At 23.9% G+C, this 27,009-nt stretch overlaps 10 protein-coding genes across 10 annotated transcripts; 6 read left to right on the top strand and 4 right to left on the bottom strand.

Annotated features, from left to right (window-relative positions):
- Positions 1–381: 381 nt before the first annotated feature.
- PCHAS_1449900 (nucleotidyltransferase, putative) lies at positions 382–3,033 on the top strand (the record flags this gene model as incomplete). The annotated part of the gene is made up of 9 exons (XM_016799778.1): positions 382–884; positions 1,140–1,457; positions 1,572–1,661; positions 1,751–1,797; positions 1,885–1,933; positions 2,027–2,102; positions 2,218–2,406; positions 2,577–2,646; positions 2,987–3,033. 9 exons carry the CDS (start codon positions 382–384, stop codon positions 3,031–3,033), a joined length of 1,389 nt encoding a protein of 462 aa, XP_016655024.1.
- A 275-nt stretch (positions 3,034–3,308) lies between these two features.
- On the top strand, positions 3,309–4,114 carry PCHAS_1449800 (conserved Plasmodium protein, unknown function; the record flags this gene model as incomplete). The annotated part of the gene is made up of 3 exons (XM_016799777.1): positions 3,309–3,596; positions 3,783–3,872; positions 4,076–4,114. 3 exons carry the CDS (start codon positions 3,309–3,311, stop codon positions 4,112–4,114), a joined length of 417 nt encoding a protein of 138 aa, XP_016655023.1.
- A 134-nt stretch (positions 4,115–4,248) lies between these two features.
- On the bottom strand, positions 4,249–8,497 carry PCHAS_1449600 (conserved Plasmodium protein, unknown function; the record flags this gene model as incomplete). Its single annotated transcript, XM_016799776.1, has 17 exons — positions 4,249–5,355; positions 5,454–5,518; positions 5,652–5,756; positions 5,875–5,958; positions 6,074–6,155; positions 6,256–6,343; positions 6,423–6,507; positions 6,598–6,669; positions 6,772–6,826; positions 6,983–7,075; positions 7,166–7,219; positions 7,324–7,379; positions 7,471–7,518; positions 7,628–7,683; positions 7,785–7,891; positions 7,988–8,086; positions 8,246–8,497. The coding sequence occupies 17 exons, from the start codon at positions 8,495–8,497 to the stop codon at positions 4,249–4,251; spliced, it is 2,508 nt and encodes an 835-aa protein (XP_016655022.1).
- Positions 8,498–9,082: 585 nt separating this feature from the next.
- Positions 9,083–10,060, bottom strand: PCHAS_1449500 (conserved Plasmodium protein, unknown function; the record flags this gene model as incomplete). The annotated part of the gene is made up of 1 exon (XM_739752.2): positions 9,083–10,060. One exon carries the CDS (start codon positions 10,058–10,060, stop codon positions 9,083–9,085), a length of 978 nt encoding a protein of 325 aa, XP_744845.2.
- Positions 10,061–10,993: 933 nt separating this feature from the next.
- On the top strand, positions 10,994–13,643 carry PCHAS_1449400 (CG2-related protein, putative; the record flags this gene model as incomplete). Its single annotated transcript, XM_016799775.1, has 2 exons — positions 10,994–11,270; positions 11,443–13,643. 2 exons carry the CDS (start codon positions 10,994–10,996, stop codon positions 13,641–13,643), a joined length of 2,478 nt encoding a protein of 825 aa, XP_016655021.1.
- A 1,086-nt stretch (positions 13,644–14,729) lies between these two features.
- PCHAS_1449300 (CWC16 domain-containing protein, putative) lies at positions 14,730–15,854 on the top strand (the record flags this gene model as incomplete). The annotated part of the gene is made up of 1 exon (XM_735509.2): positions 14,730–15,854. One exon carries the CDS (start codon positions 14,730–14,732, stop codon positions 15,852–15,854), a length of 1,125 nt encoding a protein of 374 aa, XP_740602.2.
- A 322-nt stretch (positions 15,855–16,176) lies between these two features.
- PCHAS_1449200 (cytochrome b5, putative) lies at positions 16,177–17,119 on the bottom strand (the record flags this gene model as incomplete). Its single annotated transcript, XM_735510.1, has 3 exons — positions 16,177–16,266; positions 16,550–16,761; positions 16,966–17,119. The coding sequence occupies 3 exons, from the start codon at positions 17,117–17,119 to the stop codon at positions 16,177–16,179; spliced, it is 456 nt and encodes a 151-aa protein (XP_740603.1).
- Positions 17,120–18,293: 1,174 nt separating this feature from the next.
- PCHAS_1449100 (dihydrolipoyl dehydrogenase, mitochondrial, putative) lies at positions 18,294–20,028 on the bottom strand (the record flags this gene model as incomplete). The annotated part of the gene is made up of 2 exons (XM_016799773.1): positions 18,294–19,770; positions 19,955–20,028. The coding sequence occupies 2 exons, from the start codon at positions 20,026–20,028 to the stop codon at positions 18,294–18,296; spliced, it is 1,551 nt and encodes a 516-aa protein (XP_016655020.1).
- A 1,464-nt stretch (positions 20,029–21,492) lies between these two features.
- Positions 21,493–24,069, top strand: PCHAS_1449000 (60 kDa chaperonin, putative; the record flags this gene model as incomplete). Its single annotated transcript, XM_016799772.1, has 2 exons — positions 21,493–22,509; positions 22,957–24,069. 2 exons carry the CDS (start codon positions 21,493–21,495, stop codon positions 24,067–24,069), a joined length of 2,130 nt encoding a protein of 709 aa, XP_016655019.1.
- A 955-nt stretch (positions 24,070–25,024) lies between these two features.
- Positions 25,025–26,969, top strand: PCHAS_1448900 (phenylalanine--tRNA ligase, putative; the record flags this gene model as incomplete). Its single annotated transcript, XM_016799771.1, has 2 exons — positions 25,025–26,797; positions 26,880–26,969. The coding sequence occupies 2 exons, from the start codon at positions 25,025–25,027 to the stop codon at positions 26,967–26,969; spliced, it is 1,863 nt and encodes a 620-aa protein (XP_016655018.1).
- Between the last annotated feature and the right edge of the window lie 40 nt (positions 26,970–27,009).

The raw sequence follows: 27,009 nt of genomic DNA, 5'->3' as shown, positions 1-27,009 counted from the left end.
TATATAAATTATTCTACATTATATTTTCTTCTTTTCCTCGTTTCAAAATCATTTAATCAACTGGTTATATATACATAATTTTTTTGAACATATGAATAAATTTTTATAAAAAAATGATATGATATGTTAGTACTCTTGAAAAACAGAAATATTTATGAAGAGCTAACAAAATAAATAAAAAAAATATAAATTCTCACAACGTAAGCTATACCAAAGCATTTTGAATATTCACAGTGGGATGTTTTATAGAACATGTGGCATAGAAAAATGATATTAATAATGCAGACTTAATAATATATTAACATTATTCAAAATATATATACTAATACGAAAAGATAAAACAATGATGAAATAAATAAAAATATTGTCCTTTTGAAAAAAATGCATGGGATTAATGCTATTATTAAATTTAATATGCCCCCACAAATTCCAGATTACATAAAAAATGCCTTTATACAAAAACAAAAAACATCAAAGCATGTACTCTATCTCTTATTAAAAATAAAAGACTATGAAAAATTGGTTAGTAGTATATTAAATAGAGTAAGTAAAAAAGAAGGCATAAACGATGATGTGAAAACAAACGCAATAATGACTTGTAGAAAAAGAACACCTAAATTCTACTACACATCATATAGAAACTTTTCACAATATAATAATTGTACTACACCACATATTAACAAAAATAATAAAATACAATTAGCAAATGATTTTTTAAATATGAATAATTTAAAAAATGAAATTTCCAATATTCATGAAAAATTAACAGAGAATTCTTTTATTGACAAAAAAAAAGAAGAAATATATTTTTTACTAAAAAATGCAATATTTCCAAATTTGAAAGGAAAAATATATTTCATTGGATCTTGTGAAAATAATATATGGTAACAATTTTTAAATTAACAAAAAGGAGCATACACATATATATGTAACATGTGTGTGTTCCTATGAATTATACTAATAAAAAATATATATAAATAAAAAATACGATTTGTCTAAAATACCTTGCATGTTCATAAAAATATGCAATTTTTTTGTTTTTTTATTAACAAGCTAGCTATAAAAAATTGTATATGCATAAATATTTTTTATTATTATTTTATTAATTTATTTTTTTTAATTTCATCCCTAATTTCAAGGATAAAAAACTCAGATATAGATAGCTGTATAGTTGTAGAAAATTGCGAAGATAAAAATTCCTATTTATATATTTTGAAAGTTATTAAAAGTGCTATTAATTTAATAGACCCATCATTAACTGTAAATATAATTAAAGCATCAGTTCCAATAGCTAAAATATACAAAGACCAAACTAACATATGTGATATTAGTATTAACAACACGGTAGCAATAGTCAATACACAATTGGTTTCATCTTTATGTAGCATTGATGAAAGAATTCCAATAATAAATAGAATAATAAAATATTGGGCAAAACAAAAAAATATTAACAACAGGTAGGCTTATAATGCATAAGCAATGTCGTTTTTTCGAATTGTATATGAATATACGCAATTGAGTAAAATATTCATGTGTGACATCCCATAACCTATTATATTTTTTTTTTAAAGATCTCAGGGTACTTTCAGTTCTTATGCTTTATTTTTATTAACCTATTTTTTCTTTCAAAATTTAGAGACTCCACTACTGCCTTCATACAAGTAAGCATGAACATACTTTTTTTCATACTTTAAAACATAAAAATGTGAAAATATATAATAACTATTACATTTTTGTGATTTATTAACAGGTCCATAGAAAGAGCTAGCATAACACCATTTGAAATTAATAGTGAATGTAAGGAAAAATAATTATTACACTTATTCCTTATATATATGAATAAATATTTTTAAATATATATTATATATATATTTTTTTTTTAAGACTTTTTTCTGCAAGATGAGGTAGAAATGCCATTCTACACAAAAATTGAGTAAGCTTATGCGCAGGCAAACCAAAAAAATAAAAAAAGAAAAGATAAAATATTTCGCATCATTATGTTCCCCTTATTTTTACCCTTCTTCAGGGACATAAAAAACAATTTTCCAGAGTTTCAAAAAAACACAGACGATGTTTCAAAGTTATTATATGGATTTTTTGAGGTATAATAATTATGTATAAAAAGAGGGATCATTTGTATGCTCTATTTTTCATAATAAAAATGTGCACCCTGTTCACACGCACACATACATGCATACATATTATATCTTTATGCAGTTTTACTCGAATGATGTTTGCAAAAATGGCATAACCCTTGATGTATATAATAACCAAATAATTGAAAACAAAGATATGACTGCAAACATATATTGTCCAATAACAAGGAAAATCGTTAATACCTATAGCATTAATACGTGGAAAAAAATGTTTGAAAAAATTCAAGCAGCTTATATTCAACTAAAAAATGTAACACATGAAAAGAAAAGAACAAAATAGATGACATGCTCCCAGTTATTTTAATAATTTTGGGAAAGCGCTACATATATATCGCAAAAAGATTCAAATAGCACAAGCAATTGTTTCCTTGTAATATTTAAAACATTTTTCATGTCATTTTATTCTTCAATTTTTTATAGGGAAGTAGCTTAAATACAATATGCGAAGAAGCAAAGGATGACACATCTAATATAAAAATAGATCTTAAAGGTATGCAATGCTTACTAAATAGGCACAAAAAGCAAAAATAAAATAATATAAAACAATCTAATAGTTAAACCATTAATCAAAAAAAATGTTTATGCATATCATTGTATCTTTCATTATATTGGCTAATCCAGTGTATTAGTATTAGTGTTTGTGTTATGATGTTCTTATATTTTTTTATTGCTAAAATATATTTTTTACAAAAATGCCACGTACCTATATTATTATTATATACTGGTATACATATGTGGATACATGCCTTATATTTTTTATAGTTTACATTACAATCCTTTTAATATTTCATAAAAAAATTTCATATTAAAATTTTTTTTTTTTTATATAGATCATTTGTTAAGACGAAAAATTTTTCAAGATTTTTATATGCCCTAGAGATAAATATTTTTTGCTGTGCATTTTTTTTTTGTTTTTTTTCTTATCAGTTATGTATATAATTCTTCTATCGTTCTATGTATTTATAATTGGCTAATTCATTTGTTTTATTTTCTTAACAATTTTAATATGTATATATAGATAAGCCAAATTTATATATACACACTTTTTTATGTTTTTACAATTTTACCATTTGTTTGGATGTTATTTATATTGCTTAGCATATATTATATGGTATACCTTTTTTTTATTTATTATTTTTCTACTTATTAAAAATGATTAAATTTGTTTATACTAACCCATTTTTTAAAAGATATAAATATATTTTTACAAGTTTGAAAACTTTAAATTTTTCTAAAATCAAAAGTTTAAAAAAAGAAATCATTGAAAAAAAAAACGTCGAAAAAAAAGGTGTAGAAAACAAAAGCATAGAACAAATAAGCGCATTAAAATATTTTACCAAGTTGGAAATATTTTATTTGTTCTTCATTCCTTTTGCTTTTGTTTCAACTTATATTTTTTTTATGTGGAATATTTTCAAATATATTTGTGGAGTTAAAGATGTAAGTTAAATTTTATTAATTAAAAAGTGTTTACATATTATTTGTGTGTAGAAAAAGGTGAATGGAAATTTGTTTTTCTTGTCACTCCATAGATTGCCCCTTTAGTTAGTTTACTAAGAAGGCAAACTAATTTGTTCATTGCCCATATATTTATTTAATAATATTTTTTTTCACCCTTTTAAACAGATAAATCATTTTTTCAAACTCGTCCGATGGTTAAATGGGAAGGACTCCTATCCTTTTGATCACCTTCATAATAAGAGAATCGAAAAAAAGGTACATACATATGAGCATACCTTCGATGATCTACTTATTTCATTTTTCTTCTAATTGTAAAAAGAGACTTCCTATTCTAAGGGCATACTTTTTTTGTCATATATTTCATCATTATGTCTTTTGCCAGCCCTTGATTTTCTTGTAAATAGTCACTACATCCAAATTATCGCAATTTTAAACAATGCATATTCGTCCGTTTTTAGGCACAACCCATAATTTTGTCAGTAAAAAAGTTTGAGTGAAAGGAACTTGTAAAGGAAATCGGATTTTTCAAGAAATATTTTTTGGCCCCCGATTTGGATCTGCTTTCCTTTTTTGCATTGCTTACAATTTTTTTCGTTTCCCCTGTTTTCTTCCTGAACAACCAATTCATGCTCTACAACACAACATCTAGATTCTTTTGTATTTTTCGTTCGATCGCAATAGCCTTTTTATATAAATCTAAAACACTCAACGATTTAATGAAATCGATAAAATCAAAAATTTGCATATGAGTAAGGGATAAGCAATTTATTTTGTAATCACAAATAGTGTTTAATAAATTTAAGACAGAATAAATAAAATCTTTATTTGAAAATAAATAGATTTCTTTAATAACTAATGGGATAATATAATTACAAATTTGACTTTTAATAATATAATTATATTGTGCAATTTGTTTAAAAAAATATATAATTTTAATTTTATTGAAGGAAATAAAATCTGTTGTTTGATATATATATATAGCAACTTCGACTAATCCTATATAATTATTTAATAAAAAAATTCCATATTTTTTGAAATTAAGAACTTGTCCAATTATACATAATATGTTTATACATATTTCTTTTTTTATTTTTAAATTTATAGAATATAAATCAAATAATATATCTAAAAAGTTAATAAATAATCCGTTATTAATCATATCATCACACATATATTCTTCTTTACTTAAGTTGATATATAATAAAATAATTTTATGTACAAGTTCATAATCTTTAGACATAATAAAAAAATTGGAAACTTTGCTTATGTTTAATTTTATTAATTGATGTTTGATTTCATCATTATTATTTGTAATATTTATTAATGTACTTAAAATGAATAAACAAAAATTTTGTCGATCTGAATTCTGATATAAAAATGTTACAATAGAATTAACTAAAGGATTATATTTATTTTTATAATCATTTGAAAATATTAATAAATTTTTACATATACTTTTTTTGATTTTTAAATCGACTCCATATTTTAATATATAAGAGACTATTTTTTTATAATCATTGTCATTCTTATATTTATAATATTTATTAATATATCCAGATTGGTGTAAATAAAATAAAAAAAAATCATTTACTGTATATTTCCTACTGTTTAATAATTTGTTGATTTTCATATCTCCATCTTTTTCGATTTCCAACATTTTTAAACACTCCTTTTCATAATCCTTCCCATAATCCGTTTCTCTTAAATGCAAGAAAAAGTTTAAGATATAGCTAACATCCTGTAAATGCAGAAAAAATAAATAAAAAATGGTTACCCAATTAGTGATACGTAGCGAAATAGTGAATATGTCTTTTGCTTCTTATTGCTTTATCGTACTTCTATTCGCTCCGGGCTTATTTTTAATGCACCATTTATAAAGTCTGTGACGTTGTATTTGTGCGCTAAGAGGGAAAATAAAAAAAAAAATCCGAGTTAAAATTATAAGGTGAAAGAGAAACACTCTTATTCGGTATGCATACACATAAAAAAACTGTCTACATGTAAGTAGGCATTATATTGATTCATATTCCTTACATATAAATCCACTATCCAAGCAATAAATAATATAATCTGACAAACGGTGTAATACTCTGTTTATTTTTTTTTTTTCACTTATGTGTGTATCCATTAAATTGATGCCTACAAAAAATATGGAAAAAAATTGTATGTATAAAATAGAAATTGTAGCCAGTAAAATAAAAAGATGTTACATAGTCATATTTCTTCTATGGTTATTTTTATTTTTTCAAATTTTAACCTGGAATTTGGCTTAGTATTAAATTCAAGAGGTAGCTAAAATCTCTTTCCACTTTTATTTCGTCCTCCAAAAAGTCCATTATATCTAAAGCAAATGCATAATAAATTGAAAGGCATATGCATATATATACATTACTAGGGTGTGCATAAAAATGCTAGTATTCAATGTAATCTAATTTTCTTATTTAATTTTTTGAAACCTGAGCTGATGTAGACATCGCCGTCCTTTAGAGTTACCAGCATATACTTTAAAAACATTTTTATATACTCGAAATAAACCGGCTGTTGGGTAGGAAATAAAAGTATAAATGTTCATACATATATGACATATATAAATATGTGCACATACAAAATTGATGTATATCATTCCTTTTTTTGTAACCTTTATTTTAATTTTTGTTTCAATATGGTGATAAATCTCAGCATTGTATATAAGGGAATTTACTTGGGCTTGAATCAAATTCACATAACTACAAAAAATATCAATAATTTAATGAATGATACTATCTCTTTTGTAATTAGATAAAAAATGTTGAAATAAATCCTTACTAAATATTGTTGGTATCATTTGGTGTCATCGAATTAGCAACGATATATAGCTCGTCATATAAAATTTTATCGGTTACATTATAATCTGTAGAAAAAAATAAATGCATTTCCAATTTTAAGTATAAAAAAATGTATGATGATAGATATATGGGCAGATTAAAAAGTGCGTAACTACCTTTTTGGCTCTGGTAAGATATTTTAAAGGTGATGTAAATGTCTTGTCTTTTGTCCAAGAGGGGGGGAATAACTAAAATTATAATAATTTGTAAATGGAAATAATATATAATCATGTTCATACATTATCATGTTAATGTGTTAATATTATTTTTAGGCCAATTTTTATAGTTACATGATCGTCGAAATATTATAGATACAATAGTGTGCGTTTCGGTTTTCAAAAATATCTAAAAGTGGAAAAGTAAAGATAAAATAAATGCATAAATAAAACTGGAAAAACGGCGTAACTTCATTTTGCGCAAGCACAAAGATTCACACTTATACCTATCCATATAATGCATAAATTACAATTTTTTCAAACAATTTTTTCAAGCAATTTTTACCTCATATCCAGACCATTTGGCTATGTCATCAGACAAGTTCATCTTTTTGTAATAAAAGTTTTTCCTCAAAACGTGGTGCGATTTTTCGGAATTCTGAAAAAGAAAGAAAAAAAGAAAATTTCAAACCCACACATTATTATATGCATTCATAATTATATGGAAATTGGATAGCGAATTTATTACTGTTAGATGATTAAGATAACTTCGAGCTAGTTGGTAAAAACTACTATCAGGGGCCTAACATTTTTTTAATTCAAAATAAACTTATGTAATGCCTTTTGGAGGAAAATTGAAACACATGCCATACATAATAGTTTTGTGTATCTTTATTTTTGTATAACCTGGTCTAGATCGATCATTGTTTTCTGATCGTCGATTCGGACGCATATTTCGATACCTAATGGACGACGAAAAAAATAATAAATATAATGATAAAACAGTTAAAAAAAACGAAGTAACAATAATAATAAAAGGGCAATGTATGTCACCTCGGTAATCAATGTAGAGCGCCCTTTCACTCGACGGAGATGTAAAGTCTGGTTGAAAAAAAAGCGAAATATATGCATATGTGCATGTGAATAATGTATGCATGCGGATTATACAAGCTTGAGCAAGGTAAAATCCTGTTCGCTTTTATTTTTTTACTTTGAAAAGATTTGTGAATAAAAAAAAAGTAATCATCACAGAACACCTTCTTATATCTAATAATGGGAATGTTATAAATGCATATGTGCGTGTGCATATTTTCAATTATTTATAACATGATATGGAAAAGGTATTATTTTAATATATTTTTACAAACCCTATAAATGGTTGTATAGATAAGTCTGGCTTTTTTGTTTCTTGAAATTTATTTGTCCTTTTGCATCTTTCTTCATAAGTTTCAATTATAATTGGCATATATACATTCTTAAGGTATTAAAAATAGACAAAAATGAGAAGTATATATGTACATATATGGATACTAATGCATATGCTTTTTATTTCGTGGGTTTTTCCTCTAACCTTATTCAAATGGAACATATAATATGTGCTATAACCAACACATAAATGTTTTATCAAGACATTTTTGTTTATCCCCTTTATTCCTATGTCGTTGATGGACTATAAAGAAAAGGAATAAAACCCCAAAAAAATATATGTATGTTTGTGGTTTTGTGAAAATTGACACAATAAATAGCAAGCATAAACAGTTTAAAGAAAAAAAAAAACATTAATATGATGTACATAAAATTTGATTAGAAAAAATATTCGATTTATTACCGCTTGGCCCTTTAGGGTGATGTGAATATAATTGGATGAGTCACATTGGTATATTTGGAAAATGTCACAAAAAAATATTTTGAATTGTATTTGATAAAAATCTTTTTCATAAAATATTAACTGGTCATAAGAAATGATTAAATAATATTTTCCTTTTTTTGCGTAATTAGACAAATTTTTGCATTTTACAAATTCAAAATGAAGAACAATTGAGTTGATGCTTTTACTCAAGCTTTTATTAAGGTAGCACATTTTATTTCTTTTTTCTCGTCGAGGGAAAATAACAAAATTATAAAATACTGTAACGATAATGATGGGTAATCAAATCATATCCTACTGGTAAACACAACCCCCAACATAAAAAGAAATACTGGAATTATTTATAGCCCTGCATAGGATGAAAATTAAATAAAGGCAATACTAAAAGTGTGTAACATATATATACTGCTCTCCTTAACACATGGTGTGTGGTAATATATCATTTTGTTTAAGGAATAAACATGAGAGTATTTTTTTTTTTTGCATTTAAAAAAAATCAAATTACTAAGTTTTATTACAATGAATATGTTTTATTATTTATAAGCGAATTCGGTTACAAAAAAAGAAAAAATAAAACGGGGAAAAAACAAAAAAAATTAAAAAAAATTCACAAAAAATTAATTACTATAATGGAAAATAAAAATTTTTCATAGTAACATAGTTTTGGAAAATAATGTGTAATAACCAAAATAGTGAAATTAAAAAAATGCAACAAAATGCAATGGGCAAATAATTAATTAAACTTATTAATTTGATAATCTTGTTTAATGTATTATTTTTTTTTTGAAAATTGTATAACTAAATATTCATGATTGCGTTAAAAAGGTAATGAGATGATTCATTTGTAAATAATCCCTTTATGTGATATCTTATGTAACAATAGTTATCAACCAATAAGAGAGATGGTAGTTTACTCATGTGGTTTTGTAATAACAACACATTTTCATCATTTGTATTTAATTTACTATCTATATAAAAAAAATTTTGATCATTAAAATAGTTAGTCTTTAAATTTTTTGCAATTTTTTTACTAAAATATGATGATAAGACAAATTTATATGGGGATATATAACAATAAAATATATGAATAGGTTTTTTTTTATTTTTCAAATAAATTATATTTTTTTCATCATTAAAAATGTTATCTTTTATGTTATGATTATCTTTCCTTTTATTAAAATCGTTTAAGTATTTATTCATTTCTTCAATATATTTAGTGTCTGGAAAGAGATAAACTAAGCTATATTTTTTATACAATATATCAAAGAGACTTTTTTTCGAAATCAAATAATTATCATTATTATAACTATTCCCTGCATTCCCATTAGTAAACAAATTTACATTTAAATAGCTACTTATCCTATCGCTATATTTTAAACTTTTTAATTTTGTAGAATATAAATATGCATTGTTACACCCATCACTTTTTTTATATAGCATATTGTTTTGGTATACTTTTATATCATAGGATATTATATTTAAAAATGTTTTCTTTTTTGTTATATATGGGCAAAATGTTTCATCGATTACGTATTTTTTATAAATAGGGGTTTGTATGTTTATATTATTTGTGTTGTCATTAAATTTTAGTAATTGGCTTGTTTCGTTTTTTTTTACATTAACAGTCATATTATTTTCTACCCCTATTGATGTGTGAAAAAAGTAGGAAGAAACAAAAAGGGGACACCATTTTTTCTTAACAAATGTATATCTACTACATAAAAAGTTTAAGTCTCTACAAATTGTCACCATAATATTCTTCTTCAACTTTATCATTTATTTTTTTTTTTTTTTTTTAATTGACATGATATTTTGGTATACCACAAAAGGAAAACAAATGCGAAATAAAATTGTGGAAAAAAAAGAAATCGATATTTTATATTTAAATATTTGTACATATGTTTATCATTTTTAATTAAAAAATTATGTACATATCCATAGGTGAAATGCCCTTTAAAAATTTGCCATAACATAAAAAGGTATTGCCCCTATAACTTTATATACGTAGTAGTATTGAAACTACATTTTTTTTAATTATACAATTTATACATGAGTATATATGGAAATAAAAAAAAAAAAGTTCCTTCAAAAGGACAAACCAATTAAATTGAGAAATAATAACACCCAAAATAGAAAGAATATATGAATATAAAACAGTAAGGAATATATTCTGTGGAAATGTAGGCCATATTTTAAATTATGAATTGTCCAATTAAATATAAGGATGTTTTAAATATATAAATTTTCGAAAACTGCAAAAAAAAACAAAACTGAGAATTAACAAAATAAAAACGAAAACATAATAAATATATACTAATATATCGAGGTATTTAATTAATATGTGGTAAAATTAAAAAAAAAAAACATATAATTTACGTATATACATAAAATAGGAAAATAAAGAAAATGAAGTTAACCAACATTTGCACCTCTTTTGTGGCAAAAAACATAAAAGGAAAAAAAACACACACACACACATATTTTTTTTAGAAAATATTTTATTTGTTAACATTTTTGATATGTTATTTTTTTTTTTATTTTGATCATATATTTTTATTTGTCTTAATATTACATGTTTATGATTTTTTTTTCGTATTTTTACTTTTTATTTGGTTTATACACTTTTTTTTGCGTATTTTTCTTTTTTGCGTATTTGAATTTTTTTTTTTTTTGTATTCCCCCAATTATTTTTAACCCACTTGAGATATAATGAATGATGAAAATAAAATATGCCTCGTTAATTTTTCAAACGACGTTTTTTATAACATTATAAAATACTTAACAATTAACGAAGCTCTAAAACTAAGGTTAGTGAGCAAACGATTTTATGAATATTTTAAAGATGAGAAAGCATATACTTTTAATAGTTGCATTAGCTTAAACAACTACATTAAATTTGTAAGATTTGTAAATCCTGATAAATTAAGTATTTTTTTTCTTTCCCTATTAAATGATGAGAAAAAGGTTTATTCCAACCCACTATTTGGTAAGGAATATAGAACAATATAAATGAAAAAAAATCAATTCAAAATTTAAATAAATGTGCAATAATTATTTATGTTTAATCAGTGTTTTGTGCATACACACTCTATTCTATATATGTCTATTCCACATATTCATATTTTGCCATTACTTTATTATTCTTTCCATTGTGATAGCAAAAGGAAATTCCAATTTTGGGATAAACAGAAAACAGCTGATAGAATGTGATAAATCTTTTTTAAAAAAAATTATTTTAAAAGGCGAATTTTTAAGAAACACAAATTTTTATGATATAAGTATATTAATAAGTTCCCATGCAAATACATTGGAAGAATTATGTATTCATGGATTGAACGATGTGAATTGTCCTCTGTTTATTTACTACAATTACAGTATATTATTTGAATTTCTTTCAAAAGAAATATTAATAAATAATTTGCCTCTCAAACTTGTGACTAAACATGATTTAGAAAATATACAAGACCGTATTTTAGAACTCAGTAGACAAAATGGAATAGAGAATGTTAACCAAAATGAAAGTGACATAAATAAGGTTGATGAAAATTTTCAAACAAATTCTGCCAATAAAACAAAACACCATCTTCTATATGAGCACATAAGTATTGTATACAATTGTAATAAAAAATGTGTTGAAAAAATAAAAAATTATAAACAAAAAATAAATATAAATAATTATATAACCAATTTAAATGCTTTAAAAATTCTAAATTTAACGGGTATACAAAGTTATGATATGATAGAAATGTTTATACCTATACGAATGCCATTTTTAAACACTTTAAATATATCATGTTATGATTATTTTTTTTATTTTTATCATATGGCCATATCTGTATTCTTATATGGTAAAGGGGAAGAAATTTTTACACAATATGCTAATTTTAAAAGCACACAAAATTGGCCCAATAAATATACAGAGTGTGAAAAAAAAAATAAATCGCTAGACAGACATACATGCAAAAATTTTGAAAAAAGTAATAAAAAAAAATGTGAAAAACAAAATGATACAATATATAATGATAAAGAATTGTATGAATTGTTAAAAGATATTGATGATAGTTTAATAGAGACTCATAAAATGCTGTCTACCTTTCAAAAAAAATATGAACAGGATGCTATATATTCTTATGAACAAAATATAAAAAATAATGAAAAAAAAATATTTTTCACACCAGCATATAAAGACAATATATATATGAACAATATAAATAATCCTGTATATTATGCAGATGGTAGTTATATAAATTATGACTCAGACATAAATAATAAAGAAGGTAATAAATATGTCACAAAAAGCTCGACGATTTGTGAAGATAAATATGAACATTCGAATAAAACGAATTATAAAAATTTGGAAAATTATCATAAAATTTTAAGACATACTAAAAGTGATAGTACTGTTTATGGCAGTTGTGAAAGTATTATAAGTGTTAATAGTTTTTACTCAATACCAAGTAATGAAAACTTTTCAAGTAATAGTACATGTTTAAGAGATACAGCTAGCGAAAATACAGCTTATGATGAAAAAAAAAAAAAAAAAAAAAAAAATAATAATATTAATCGTAATTTGAATGAACAAAATTTGCACACACAAAAAGAGAAAATAAAAAATTTAAAAAGAGGAGGATATATGTGGTTAATTGAAAATAGTAAATATAAAAAAAATGTGAGTATAGAAATATTATATTTATTTAAAAATATAATTGAAAAGGAAGAAAAAAAAAGCCGAAAAAATATAATATCATTATTATATAATTTAAAATTAGAACATTTTTCATTATTTAATTATAGCTTAAGTAGCCCATTTTTATGGCTATTATTATTAATAAAAAATGAAAATTTAAAAACTTTGTGTATATTAGATTTATGTCTACCACATTTATTATCAGCTTTAACATTTTTAGAGGCATTTTTAAAACAAAATTTATTTAATTTTCAAGGGATGATGAGAAGAAGAAGAAAAAGACTGGGTAGTATATATTTTAAATTTAACGATGAAGATGAAATTAGATTTGTTAATCAAACTTATTCGACAATTATAAATGAATTAAATAAATCAAATTCGCCTTCAAATAAAACACAAAAAAATAAAATTTTACATATAGTTATTTATGTATATAATAATAGAAAAGAAAATAAACAATTTATAAAACATATTCGAAAAATCTCAAGGTCGTTATGGCGATGTAATTATATAGTGCACTATACAATTCAGTATTATAAATATAAATATTTTAATAAATATTTTGAAATTGATAATTTGTATAGAGACTACATACTTAATATTCTCATGTCTAATCATCGATTTAATCAATCTGCAGTCAATCAGCATTGTTCATCAATCGTTCAAAAATAAGCAGATATATTATCCCTTATAGGAAATAACGTTAAAGAGAATATTATCATAACTATTCTTACGCTCACTAGTCTGTTTATTATCACCACCTTTTTTTCTATCCTTTTCCGCTTTATTTGTTTCACATTTATTTTTCTGTTCTATTGTTTTAGTAATTTTTATTTAAATTCGTATGCGAAAAATATTCGTATAATATATGATTACATGCGCAAAGGAAGGCCATATTTGCTTCCCCGCTGTTTTTTCGTTTTTTGTTTTAATTTAGTACTTTTAAAAATAAGTTGACGTTTCCCATTTTTTCGTTTTTAATGATGCTATGTATGTATATATTTATTTATTTATTTATTTATTTATTTATTTTCTTTTGCAAGCCCGTTATGTGCTTCCTATCTTTACACATGCATATATAATACGAATAAGTATTATCACCAATTTTAGCATTGGTGTTTCTTTATTATTTTTTTTTTTCGTCTGTTTGGTGTAAATGGGATAAATAAATATATTCCTTATATGATAATTAACTTTTATCAATGTTTTCACATTTTTCTTATTTTTTAGTAACTTTATATTTGCATTTTTGTAGCAAAGACTGCATAAAGTCTGTGCTATGTATTTATACATACATATATTATATAAAGCAAAAACTTTATTTTTCCAGGTCTTTTTGAAAAAAAAAATGATAAAGAGAATAATTAAAAAAAACAAATATTGATAGGCGTCTATTTACTGTCACGGTTTATATGTGCCATAACAAACTAAATATGGTGTTAGCATTTATTAATACCCCACAACGAATTAATATATTATGGGCGTAAGTCATGCCTTTTATTGTTTCTTTTTCATAGAAAATATTTGGCTGCTTATAATTTTATATAATAATAAAGCAAATAACCTTTTTTAAAAATAATTATAATTAATTAGAAATAAAAAAATATTATAAGCATTTAATTGTGTTGCAAATATTTTTCATCTTTGTATCATATATGCACATTATTAATTTTTTGCGGGGAACATTTTTCAAAAAAAAAAAATTATTTTTTTTATTTTAAATAAAAATCTTTTTGTTTAATATGGCAAATAAAATATATGCATATTGCATATAAAATTATTGTTATTTTTTTTTACTTTTTATTTATAATTTTTTTTTTATTTCTTTTATTTTTTTCATTTATACATGGCTTACTCTTACCGCGTTTTTATTTTTCCTTTTGTACCCACGCCATGCTATCACTAAAGGCTTCAAGAGCTGATAACTTCTACTATGGAAGTGTTGAAGATGAAGATTTGAAGAAAAAAAAAGAAAAGGATTTAAAAAAAATAAACAAAAAAGATTATAACACTATAAAATTTGAAATACCATATACTATAATATGTAAAAACTGTAATATATATATTTATAAAGGAGAAAGATTTAACAGTGAAAGAAGAAAGGCAGGTTATTACTTAAGTACGTGTTTTTATTCCTTTTCTATTTTTTGTAAAAAATGTCAAAATAAAATTGTTATAGAAACAAATCCACAAAAATGTTCATATGATATTATTGAAGGCGCAAGAAAAAAAAATGAACACTATGAAAATATTTTAACAGAGGGAGGTATAAATAATATTAATTATGTAGACTTCGAACAAAATAAAAAGAAAAAAACAAACCCGTTTATGATTTTAGAAATAAATGCTCTTAATAAAAAAAAAAAAAACGAATCAGAAGAGCATTTTGAAAATAATATATTAAATGATGATGACCAAAAAAGTGACAGCAACCGAAGTTTACAAATAAAAGATAAAGAAAGTGATGGTAGACAAATAGAAGAAAACAATGATATACTATCTAAAGAAAATAAATACATTGATAAACCTATTGATGATACTCAATCAGATGAAGACATAAATGATGTTATAAAAGAAACTTATAAAAGAAATGTTATGCTTAAAAATGATTTTGGGTGTAACCGAACTCTAAGAAAACAACTTAGAGACATTAAAAATGAGAAAATACAAAAACGAAAAGAAAATATTGAGAAAAATATTTTTATAAATATTTTAAAGGATCCATGTGAAGATTTAAAAGTTAAAAAGTTTCTTCATATGAAAGAAAAGTATAAGAAAACGATAAACGAAAAAACGAAATTAGCAAAAAATAATTTAATAAAAAAAAAGAGTAGTATATTTGATAAAAAGTATTTGAAAAATGCAAGTAAAAAAATCGGGTGAAAAATACAAATGATGAAATAAACTACTCAAAGTATTTGCTTTCACATGAAATATATATATGTGTGAATAAACATATTTTTAATTACCCCACCCTATGCATATTTGTTTCAAGATCTTCCAATTACTTAAAATACTTTTCTTTTGCGCAATCTATAAATTTTTGCAGCACACCGATTAATTTAAAGTATTACATTTTTACGTGATGTATGAATATTTGAAATAAATTTTTTGAATTATTATTTAGTCCATATTTAAAGAAATGCACACGCATTTTATGGATTATAATATATTTGGGTAGAAGAAAATAACCTTTTTGCCTTTATTATTTTAAAAACATCAAATAATAGGCAATGCTAAACCCAGCTACAATACCAGCGACGAGCATATAGTTCGTGTTGTCTTCTTTTTCATTCTATATAGAATAAAGAAAAATAAAACAAAATTAAAAAAATGATAAATGTTGTGTGCATATTTAAACTTTTAATATATGTACTAGCTATTTTTTTTTTTTGTATTAAATGTATGAATGTACATGTAAAATGTAAGTATAATTGTACATATTTGGCTATTTTTTTTTTTTTCAACTTATTTGTTTTTAGCTATTTTATTAGTAGTTTTTTTTTTCAACTCTTATATAAATTTTTTAAAAATAAAATAAGAGAGCATATTTCTTATATATGCTATTTAATTCTTACTGTTTCGGGTATGTCTATTTTTGGTGACTCCTTTTCTTTTATTTCTTCCAAAAAATAATCAATATACTCTATCTTTCCATTGACAGTTTTTGTATTTTTATTTTGTTCATATAATGGGGAGTTTTTTTTTATTCCAATTAAATAATTTTTCATTAATTTTTGAGCATTAATAGAATGGCCAATTTGAGCAAACGCCGTAGTTGTGTCTTTTCCTGTTTATGGGGAAGTTAATAAATAAATGGTAAGGTGATAATATATTAAAATCGACAACATATTGCAAATTTTGGTAAATGCGTGCATATAATGTCAAAGCACGCCTACCTTTTTAATCTTGATACAATAATAATACATATAATAATAGAATTAAAATGGAATACACAAAAAAATTCTTCTAATATTTTGTATATTTATATTACCCGCATAATCCTTAAAAATGTCATACCCCCCTGGGTGATCGAAAAATGAAGTTACATCATAGACCAAATCTTTTATTATAATACAACATTTTGATTCCTTTTTGAATTTATCCAAGCACTTATCGTCAATTACTCTTAATTTTTGATAACTCATATCTCTCTCTTATTTCTTTATATATATTTAATTATGTATACATGAAAATGTGTGTGCAAGTCCTATATCATGTGCATATATTTCACACATAAAAAAGCTACAAAATAAGATATGAATTTTTACTTTGAAAATATAAAAATGGAATAAAAATAGGAAGCAAATACCAAATTATAAACACATTCCAACAATGTAGATCGTACAAATAATGTTTTATATTTAGTAAAAACAAATAAAAAAGCGGAGGATAAGAATATAATATGCTTACAGATTGAGAAAAGTTAACTAATCCACAATGTTCGAGAAGTTATTTTTATTAAATGTTAATATATTATCCTTTATTTTATATATTTTTTATTTGTTAGTGATTTTTGTTTTTAATTATTTATCCAACTCGACATATTCCACTTTTACACAATTCAAAAACAGAATAAATGCATAGCTTGTTTTAAATTCGCTTAAATATATATATATACTTTAAGGAAAAAACTATCAATATTTTTTGGCAACTTTATGAAAAAATACGCATGTGTGTGGTGCATATATACATAAAATGTAACACCTTTTTAATCTGATGAGAAGCCACACTATATTTATTATGACCACTACACCGTGTTGTAATTTAATTATTTTATTAATTTTTTATTCTACTATATAACACAATTTAGTATTTTCCTTTTCATTAAAATTTATAAACTTTTTTTTGTGGATAAATAATATAATAGTGCTTAAATTTATTTTTAAAAAATATTACACAGAGTTTATCCGTATGTACATATATGCTATATATTTTTTTTTACTTACACTTTTAAAATATGTAAATTTTCGTAAATGCAGAAAAGACATATATGTGTATTATTGTAAAAATACTTCGATAAAATTGTAACATTTTGTTTTTTTATTTTGAGTAAGATTAATAGCTATATAGAGAAAAAAATGCAATTTTTGTGTAAAAAAACAAAAACATACAATAAAAAAAAAAAGGCGCGGAAAAAGGAATATGTTATAAATATATATTCATTTTATCCTTTGAAAAAAAGGCGGAAAAAAACTAAACAGCATTCTTTTTCATTATTTTTTAACCTTTTTCGTAATTTTATATATTCCCACACAATGTTTATAGAAGTTGTATACCTGCGATATAGTCTATACATAAAACTTGTTTCCATTCTGATGTTTACATATGTATAGCCTTGTCAAAGGATTGTAGAGCTACTTCCTTAATTACTTCAGAGAAGGTGGGATGGGGATAAATAATTTTACTTAAATTTTTTGATGTGCCTTTATGAGAAGCATATATAGAAAGAGGAAGGATTAATTCACTTGCATTATTTCCAATAATTTGAGAACCTAAAACTACATTTGTATCTTTTTCAACGATTAATTTGATTAGTCCATCATAATCATCGATAGTTCTTGATCTACTATTTGCAGCAAATGGAAAAGAAACTGCTTTATAATTTAATTTTAATTCTTTACATTTTTGTTCTGTATATCCAACTGAGGCAACTTCAGGATGTGTATATATTACACTAGGTATCAAATCATAATTGATATGATTTTTTTTTTTATTATTATTTTTTAATTCATTGAATATCATATCAGCTACTATATAACCTTCTTCTTCTGCTTTGTGTGCAAGCATAGCTCCATCAATGGCATCACCAATAGCTTTAATAGTTGGTTGTGATTGTACATTAAAATATTCATCAACTTGTATTTTTTTATTTTTATTTAATTCTATACTTAAGTTTTCTAAATTTATATTTTCTAGGTTCGCTTTTCTTCCAACACAAACTAAAACAATATCCGATTTTATTTTATTTATTTGATTCGTTTTGTTATCTCGTGCATATAAAATAGCTTCATTGTTACTTGTATTTAAATTACCACCAATAATTGATGTATTAAACATAAATTTCATTTTAATTTTTTCTAAAACCTTTTGTAAAACTTTACTTACATCTGGATCGAGAAAACCACACAATCTACTATTATATTCATATACAGTTACATCTGATCCAAACTTGGAAAAAACAGAACCTATTTCTAACCCTATAACTCCACCCCCAATAATTGACATCGTTTTAGGTATTTCTTTAAAGTTTAATATATCATCAGATGTTTGAAGAATTTTATGATCATATTCTAATATATCCTTCACATTTTCAACATCATTAATATTATTATCATCTAATTTTTTTAATGGAATTTCAATAGGTTTAGAACCTGTAGCTATAACAATACGTTCAGCTGTATATTTTTTTTGACCTTCATTTTCTGTTTCAACTAAAATTGTATTACCATCAACAATACTACCTCGACCAATTATATGTTTGACATTATTTTTTTTATATAAAAATGATATACCATCTGCTAAATTACCCATACATTTATTTTTATGTTTATGTAATTGTTCGATGTCTAATTTCACATTATCAACTAATATACCACACTCTTTAAATTTATTTTTAGATTCATAATAGTTATGGGCAATATGTAATAATGATTTTGAAGGAATACAACCTCTATTTAAGCATGTACCTCCTAGCTTCTTATCTTCATTTACATTTAACACTTTAAGTTTGTTCTGTCCACAGCGGATACTGCATACATACCCCCCTGGTCCCCCTCCAATTACTATCACATCATAACTGCAAAATGAGAAAAAAATAAAATGTGATAAATATTTTCATTCCTACAATCATTCTGAAGAAAGTACACCAAATTGGCATTCCCCTTGAACGGAATAAAATTTGAGAGTATACAAACTGATGCATATAATTATATCTACACATTTTTGTATGCACATAATCGAATTAAATCTCTTTAACTTACTCCTTATTAGTTGAGAAATTCCTGCGCACCGGGTAAAAAAAAATTTTATTTGTTTTGCTAAAAATTCCCTTCATCCTGAAAAATTTAAACGATCAAAATTGTAGGTGTAGAAAAGGGGAAATATACATGTGTACATTTTTTACGGCATAGTAAAGGGGCTAAGCAGGATATGCATGTATGTATATGTGTAAGCATGAATAAGAGGTGTAAAAACATTTTAAGGCCTCGTAGTTATAATTATACCTGTTTTACATTCTACTTTTGGGCGCAAGAATATAAATATTACTTTATTTATTAGTTTGAAGTTTTTAAAAAATAGGGTTTATATTTCTTGCATTTAAGGGGTTTATGATTTATATATACGATTTCTTATAAGTACCATTTAAGTTATATGTATGCAATATTTTTAAAATGAAAAAATAGGAAGTTATGCGAAAAAAATAATAAAATGTATATTTAGCATAATATGTGTTTCAATTGTAGGGAATATTTCAGAGGAAAATATTTAAAAAAATGAAAAAAGTAAAAAACAGAAAATTCAGAAATAATTTGAAAATGTATATTTATATATACATTTTACAGAGTGACCATATAAGGTACATAACTTTATGTGCATTAATTTATTCGTGAAAAAATGTGAAAAAAAAATGTGAAAACAAACTGTGAAAAAAAACAGCATATATATGATATACCTATGCATACAATGTAGCAAGACTTTTTTGTTTAACACCCTAGTGGTACATTTTATATACATATATATACCACATTAATCTATTAAATGTATTTTTCTAATTTGGTATCGAAAAAATATGCTGATGTATATATAGTATAAAAATACAGGTACTATGACGACGCTACATATATATTATTTAAAACGATCCTACTGAGAAATAAGCCTTATTTTCATATGGAAATAGAAAAAAAAAATTAAAACAATAAAGCATAATAGCTCATATGTATATGCCCTTAAAATAGAGGTGGAATTATTTTACAATTTTCATCATTTTTATATATAATTTAAATTAAATTTAAAAAAAAAAAAAAAAAAAAGATATTTATAATATATGTAGCTTGCCATAAAATAATGAAAATATATGTACCTTTTTTAGAAAGTAATATTTGAATTTGTTATTTATAAATATAAAAGTTAGTTTGTTATATATATATAATTTCATGTATGATACATAGATTATGCATATTGACTTAAGTTCATAATGCTTTCTCAAAGAAAGTAATCCTATATGGGAGAACATTTAAAAAATGGTCATAAGCAATGTATATTTATTTATATAAGTTACTTGTTTATACATTAATAAAATTGTAGCATATATGAATGTGTATGTTTTAACGTTTGTGTAATCTTTTCCCATATATATATTTTTTTTTGTGCCCTCCTAAACTTATGTGGTATACCGCTATAGTATAAAATTACTGTGGCAACAGAAAAATCGAAAGTGAAAACGTATAATAAAAAAAATACGAGATTTCCCTTTCACGTTTTTTTTGAATAAATAGTAGTAGTAGTAAAGGGAAGCAAAATGAAAACAGCAAAAGGTATATTCGTTTTTCTGATGTTTTTTATGCTGCTCCTAAAAGATGGTAATTGTATGAAGAAAAGAAGAGATTTTCCAAAAAAAAATTTAAAATGTTTAAATAAAAGATTAAACTATATAAATAGTAAAATAATAAGTAGGAGGAAAGAAAATTATGTTAAAATGAAAATGACGGAAAATAAAATAAAAGGAAAAGATATTATATATGGAAATGAATGTCGTAATGAATTATTAAAAGGTATATTAACAGTATCAGATGTTGTAAAACTAACATTAGGTCCAAGAGGACGAAATGTTTTATTAGAAAAGGATTATGGAAGTCCATTAATAATTAATGATGGTGTAACTATAGCAAAAAATATTTCATTAAAAGATAGAAAAAAAAATAATGGAGTAAAATTAATGCAAGAAAGTACAAACATATCAAATGATAAAGCAGGAGATGGTACTAGTTCAACTGCTTTAATGACAGCAACTATAACAAAAAAAGGTATTGAACAAGTAAACAATAATCATAATCCTATACCAATACAAAGAGGTATACAATTGGCATCAAAAATGATTATGGAAAAAATAAAATCTCTTTCTACACCCATAAAAACATATAAAGATATATTAAATATAGCAACGATTGCAAGTAATAATGATGTACACATGGGTCAAATTATTGCAAATGCATATGATAAGTTAGGAAAAAATGCTGCTATTATATTAGATGATAATGCTGATATTAATGATAAATTAGAATTTACTGAAGGTTATAACTTTGATAGAGGTATAATTAACCCATATCTTTTATATAACGAAAATAAGGATTATATCGAATATAGTAATGTTTCAACTTTAATTACTGATCAAAATATTGATAATATACAATCGATTTTACCAATATTAGAAATTTTTGCAAAAAATAAGCAGCCTTTATGTATTATTGCTGATGATTTTAGTAACGAAGTTTTACAAACTTTAATCATAAACAAGCTAAAGGGCGCCATCAAAGTGGTAAGTACACATTTGATTAATAAATAACATGCGGTCTCTCTAAAATAAAATATAAAAAATAAGGCATATACAATTTTGATTATTCCCTAGCATTTCTTTATTCTTATTAAAGCATTAAATAAGTGTATATTTCATGCTCATAAAATAGGGATATAAAAAAGCTAAGAATTATAAGAAGTAGAATAATTTATAATGATATAATTATTTTCTTCGGTACATTCTTCGCACAACTCATTTTTTATGAGATAAAATAAAGTTGAAATAGTAGCGAAATAGTAACGAAGTAGTAGCGAAGTAGTAGCGAAATAGCTATTACACTGATAGTAATGATTGCCAATGAGTTGATGGAAAACCTTCATCACCTTGCTCTTGCCACCGCTATATATACACATGTGCTTTTATTTTTTACCCCTGTTCATTTCTTTTTTTTTATTTCTCTTTATGTAGGTTCCTATAAGAGCCCCCTCATTTGGTGATAGAAGAAAAGATTACCTAAAAGATTTATGTATTGTCACAAACAGTAAATACATAAGTGCAGATGTCGGATTGGACTTAAACAACTTACATAACAACATGAATAGCTTTGACAACAACTATTTATCATTATTAGGAAATGCAAATACTTTAATAGTAAAAAAGGATAGAACAAGTTTAATTACAAAAGAAGAATATAAGGATAAAATAGATGAAAGAATTAACGTTTTAAAAAAAGAATTTGAAGAAACAACTTCGAAATATGATAAAGAAAAATTAAATGAACGTATAGCAGCATTATCAGGAGGTATAGCAAAAATATTAATTGGAGGTAATACAGAAACGGAGCAAAAAGAAAGAAAATTTAAATATGAAGATGCAACTAATGCTGTAAAAAGTGCTATCGATATAGGTTATGTTCCAGGTGGTGGTGTTACTTATTTAGAAATAATAAAATCGAACTTTATAAATGAAATACATAAAAAAATAGAAGAACAGTTTCAAAATGTTGGAAGTCAAGAAGAAAAAAAATATCTTGATTTAGTAGGAAATTTAGAATCAGAAATAGAACTACAAAAAATGGGAGCTAACATAGTTGTTAGTAGTTTAGATGTCATTACCAAACAAATTGCAGATAATGCTGGAGTGAATGGAGAAAATGTTGTTAAAATTATTTTAAATTCAAAAGATAAATATGGATTTGGTTATGATGTCAATACAAATAAATTTGTTAATATGGTAGATAATGGAATTATTGATAGTACTAATGTTATTTTAAGTGTTATTAAAAACAGTTGCAGTATTGCTAGTATGGTATTAACTACTGAATGTATGATGGTAGATAGTGAAAAGAAAGATAAAGGGGTGTTAGATCCATCTATAGATTCTAGGCATTATCTTTCTAGACATAGAAGAAGAGATTATAGAAGCAGACTTGATGATATGGATGATGAGGATGATCTTGACGATGAAGATGATGAAGATGATGAAGATGAAGATGACGAAGACGATGAAGAAGATGAAGATGATGAAGAAGATGAAGACGAAATGGATGATGATGATGATGGATATAATTACGATGAATAAATATCAACGAAATGGCATATAATAAATATATTATATTAATGTATATATTTGAAAAAATATAACTATACACATATTTATATATGCATATAATGCAAAGTGGCAATGAAACAAAAAATCCAAAAATTTGTTACAATAATAATTTACTTTTATTTTTAGCATACACAACTTTATTATAAATGAATTAAATTCATTTTTTTTTTTTGAAATAATTAATTTTATGGAGCATGCATATATGTTCCTTTTATTTCTGTGGCTGTATATTTATTGGCTTTATATCATCATATTTTTTTTATTTATTCATTAATTTAGCCTTTTTATAAGTTCCATGATCTTATAAATTTTTAAATATTCAGGAGAAAAATATATGTATATTTTCAATGGTATTTTTTTTTAACATTTTTAAACAACTTTTTGCTTATATTTTCTAATTAACAAGAACAATGATAAATATTTTTAAAAATTAAATAAAAAGATAAATTCTTTATTAAATAATCTTAAAAAATATTGTGTAATATAATTAGTAACATCATTTTCAGTTCGCTTAAATGTAGTATATATATAGTGCTTGTAGATATTTACGAGTTTATATATATTACTTGCATATCCATTCTTTCTTATTTTCCGCACATATTGATATTGTTAAACTGACGGTATAAGCTAACGGAACGGTAATTCTAATAAAATGATATCTAATAGCGAAATTGTGTAACAATATAAAAAAATGAAAATTAGCTCTTCAAATTTTATGAACAAGTAAGGTTAAATTGAGTAAAAAAAAAAATTTTTTTTTTTTTTCATAAAAAATGTAAAAATATTCTGACTGTTAAGGTTTTTATGAAGATATATGCTTTTCAGCTAATCCTAGTTTATACATATTTTGTAAAGAATTGTACTATAAAATTAAGATTATAATAATGGGTTTGTTTTAGTTTTTTTTGTTTCATTCAATTTAGAAATGCTTTTATTTTATGTTTCCATTGTAATACTAGCATTTTTTCAAAAACATATTATCACATACAGAAAGAAACCTCAATTTATTAATAACATAATTATATCAAAACTTAATAAAGATTATTATATTAAAGATGATATAGTCAACTATGGAAGATTTAAATATGTTTATAACATAAAAAATCATCCTATACACAATGTTACAGACCAAATACTGAAATTTTTAAAAACAAAGGACAATTTTTATGTAGTTTATAACAAATGCCCCCTTTATAGTAGTAACACATGTTTTAATGATATATTGATTAAAAAAACAAATGAAACAACGTCCTTAAAAAGCAACTTTTACTTTTCTGATTCGTATTTATACATTCCTCAAGCTACATCATTATTTCCACACGTTCACCAATTAATAAATAATTACCAAACATATTCAAAAGAGAATGAAGTAAAATTAAATGAAGATCAAAACAATGATCATGATGAAACTTTAAACTCGAAAGAACAGCATGGGGGCAAATATCAGAACGAACTAAATAATGGAGATAGTTATATTAATGATGAAACAGGAAAAGTTGGGAGAAGGAAGGGAAAAAAAATAACTGATCAATATAATAACGTAATTTGTGATAATAGCTTTAATAATATTGTAACAAATAATTGTAAGCATAATGAATGTAACGAAACGCAAGGTATTAAACCAAATGTTTTGGGAAGCTCATGCTCTTGTACTAATACAAACAATTTTAACGATTTTGAAAATAACTATGCAATTATTTCAAACGTATTTCGAAAAGATAACATAGACAAACTACACTTTTCATTTTTTAATCAAATGGATATTTATATGAAAATAAAAAATGAAACAATTAGTAAGGAAAAGGAAATGATATATTTTTTATGTGAACTGTTATCATATATTTTTGGTAAAAACAGCACGTGGAGGATTAAAGTAGATTCTTTTGATTTTACAGACAAATCATTACAGGCAGAAGTTTTTTATAATAATAAATGGGTAGAAATTTTAGGATGTGGAATATTAAAGGAAAAAATACTTTTAAAAAAAAATAAAAAATATGATATGCATGATTATTTAGCTGTAGGATTAGGACTAGATAGAATTGCCATGATTAAATATGACATAACTAGAATTAGAGATCTATATTTATACACATCAAATACCCATCAAAATTATATAAGTAACTCAAATGAACAAAATGGTTGCACAGAAAGCAAACAAATAAATATACATGATGAGGTTGGAAAAAAAAACGATTTAATAAACAACATGGACAGTTGTGATAATTGTTCCAATAGCCATAGTGAAAAAGGAATTCATATTCATAATGTCGAAAAAAATGGTATAGATAAATTAAAAAGTATTTCAAACACGAATGAAAAAAAAACGTGTGAGTTATTTAAAGATAGAGAAAATAATATTTTATTGAATTGCCCTCAAAGGGAAGGTTTTGAATTAAAAAATAAGTTACAAAATTTTTTTAAAACAAATAAAATGATAGATAAAAAAAAAACAAATGAAGAATTTTTATATTTTATAAATTTATATAACATAAAAGATGAAGAATATGATTTGTCATTTTATGCGAATTGTGAATGGGATAATAAACTATTTATAAAAACAGTTTTGGATCTTAAAAATATCCAAAATTTTGATTTTTTAAAAAAAGTTATTCTTCTTGATGTATTTTTTAATGAGATTCACAACAAAACAAGTTACACTTATAAATTTGTTTATTCCCCGACTTCGGATGTAAAGGTATTTACACCTATATATGTATAGTACATATATTTTTTTTTTTTGAAATTATTCTTACACATTATTTTCCTTTTTTTATTAGGACCAAAATATTTTTAAAGATTATGTAAAGAAATTGCACAATCAAATAAAGGAAAAAATTGCATCTATGTACGACATAAGTATTAGATAAATCTAGTAATGGGGATATAAAGCAATTTATAAATTTTCCA

This window comes from Plasmodium chabaudi, assembly GCF_900002335.3.
Source record: "Plasmodium chabaudi chabaudi strain AS genome assembly, chromosome: 14".
NCBI classification, from domain to species: domain Eukaryota; phylum Apicomplexa; class Aconoidasida; order Haemosporida; family Plasmodiidae; genus Plasmodium; species Plasmodium chabaudi.
The sequence above is the reverse complement of the archived record's forward strand: the minus strand, read 5'-3'. Positions and strand labels throughout refer to the sequence as shown.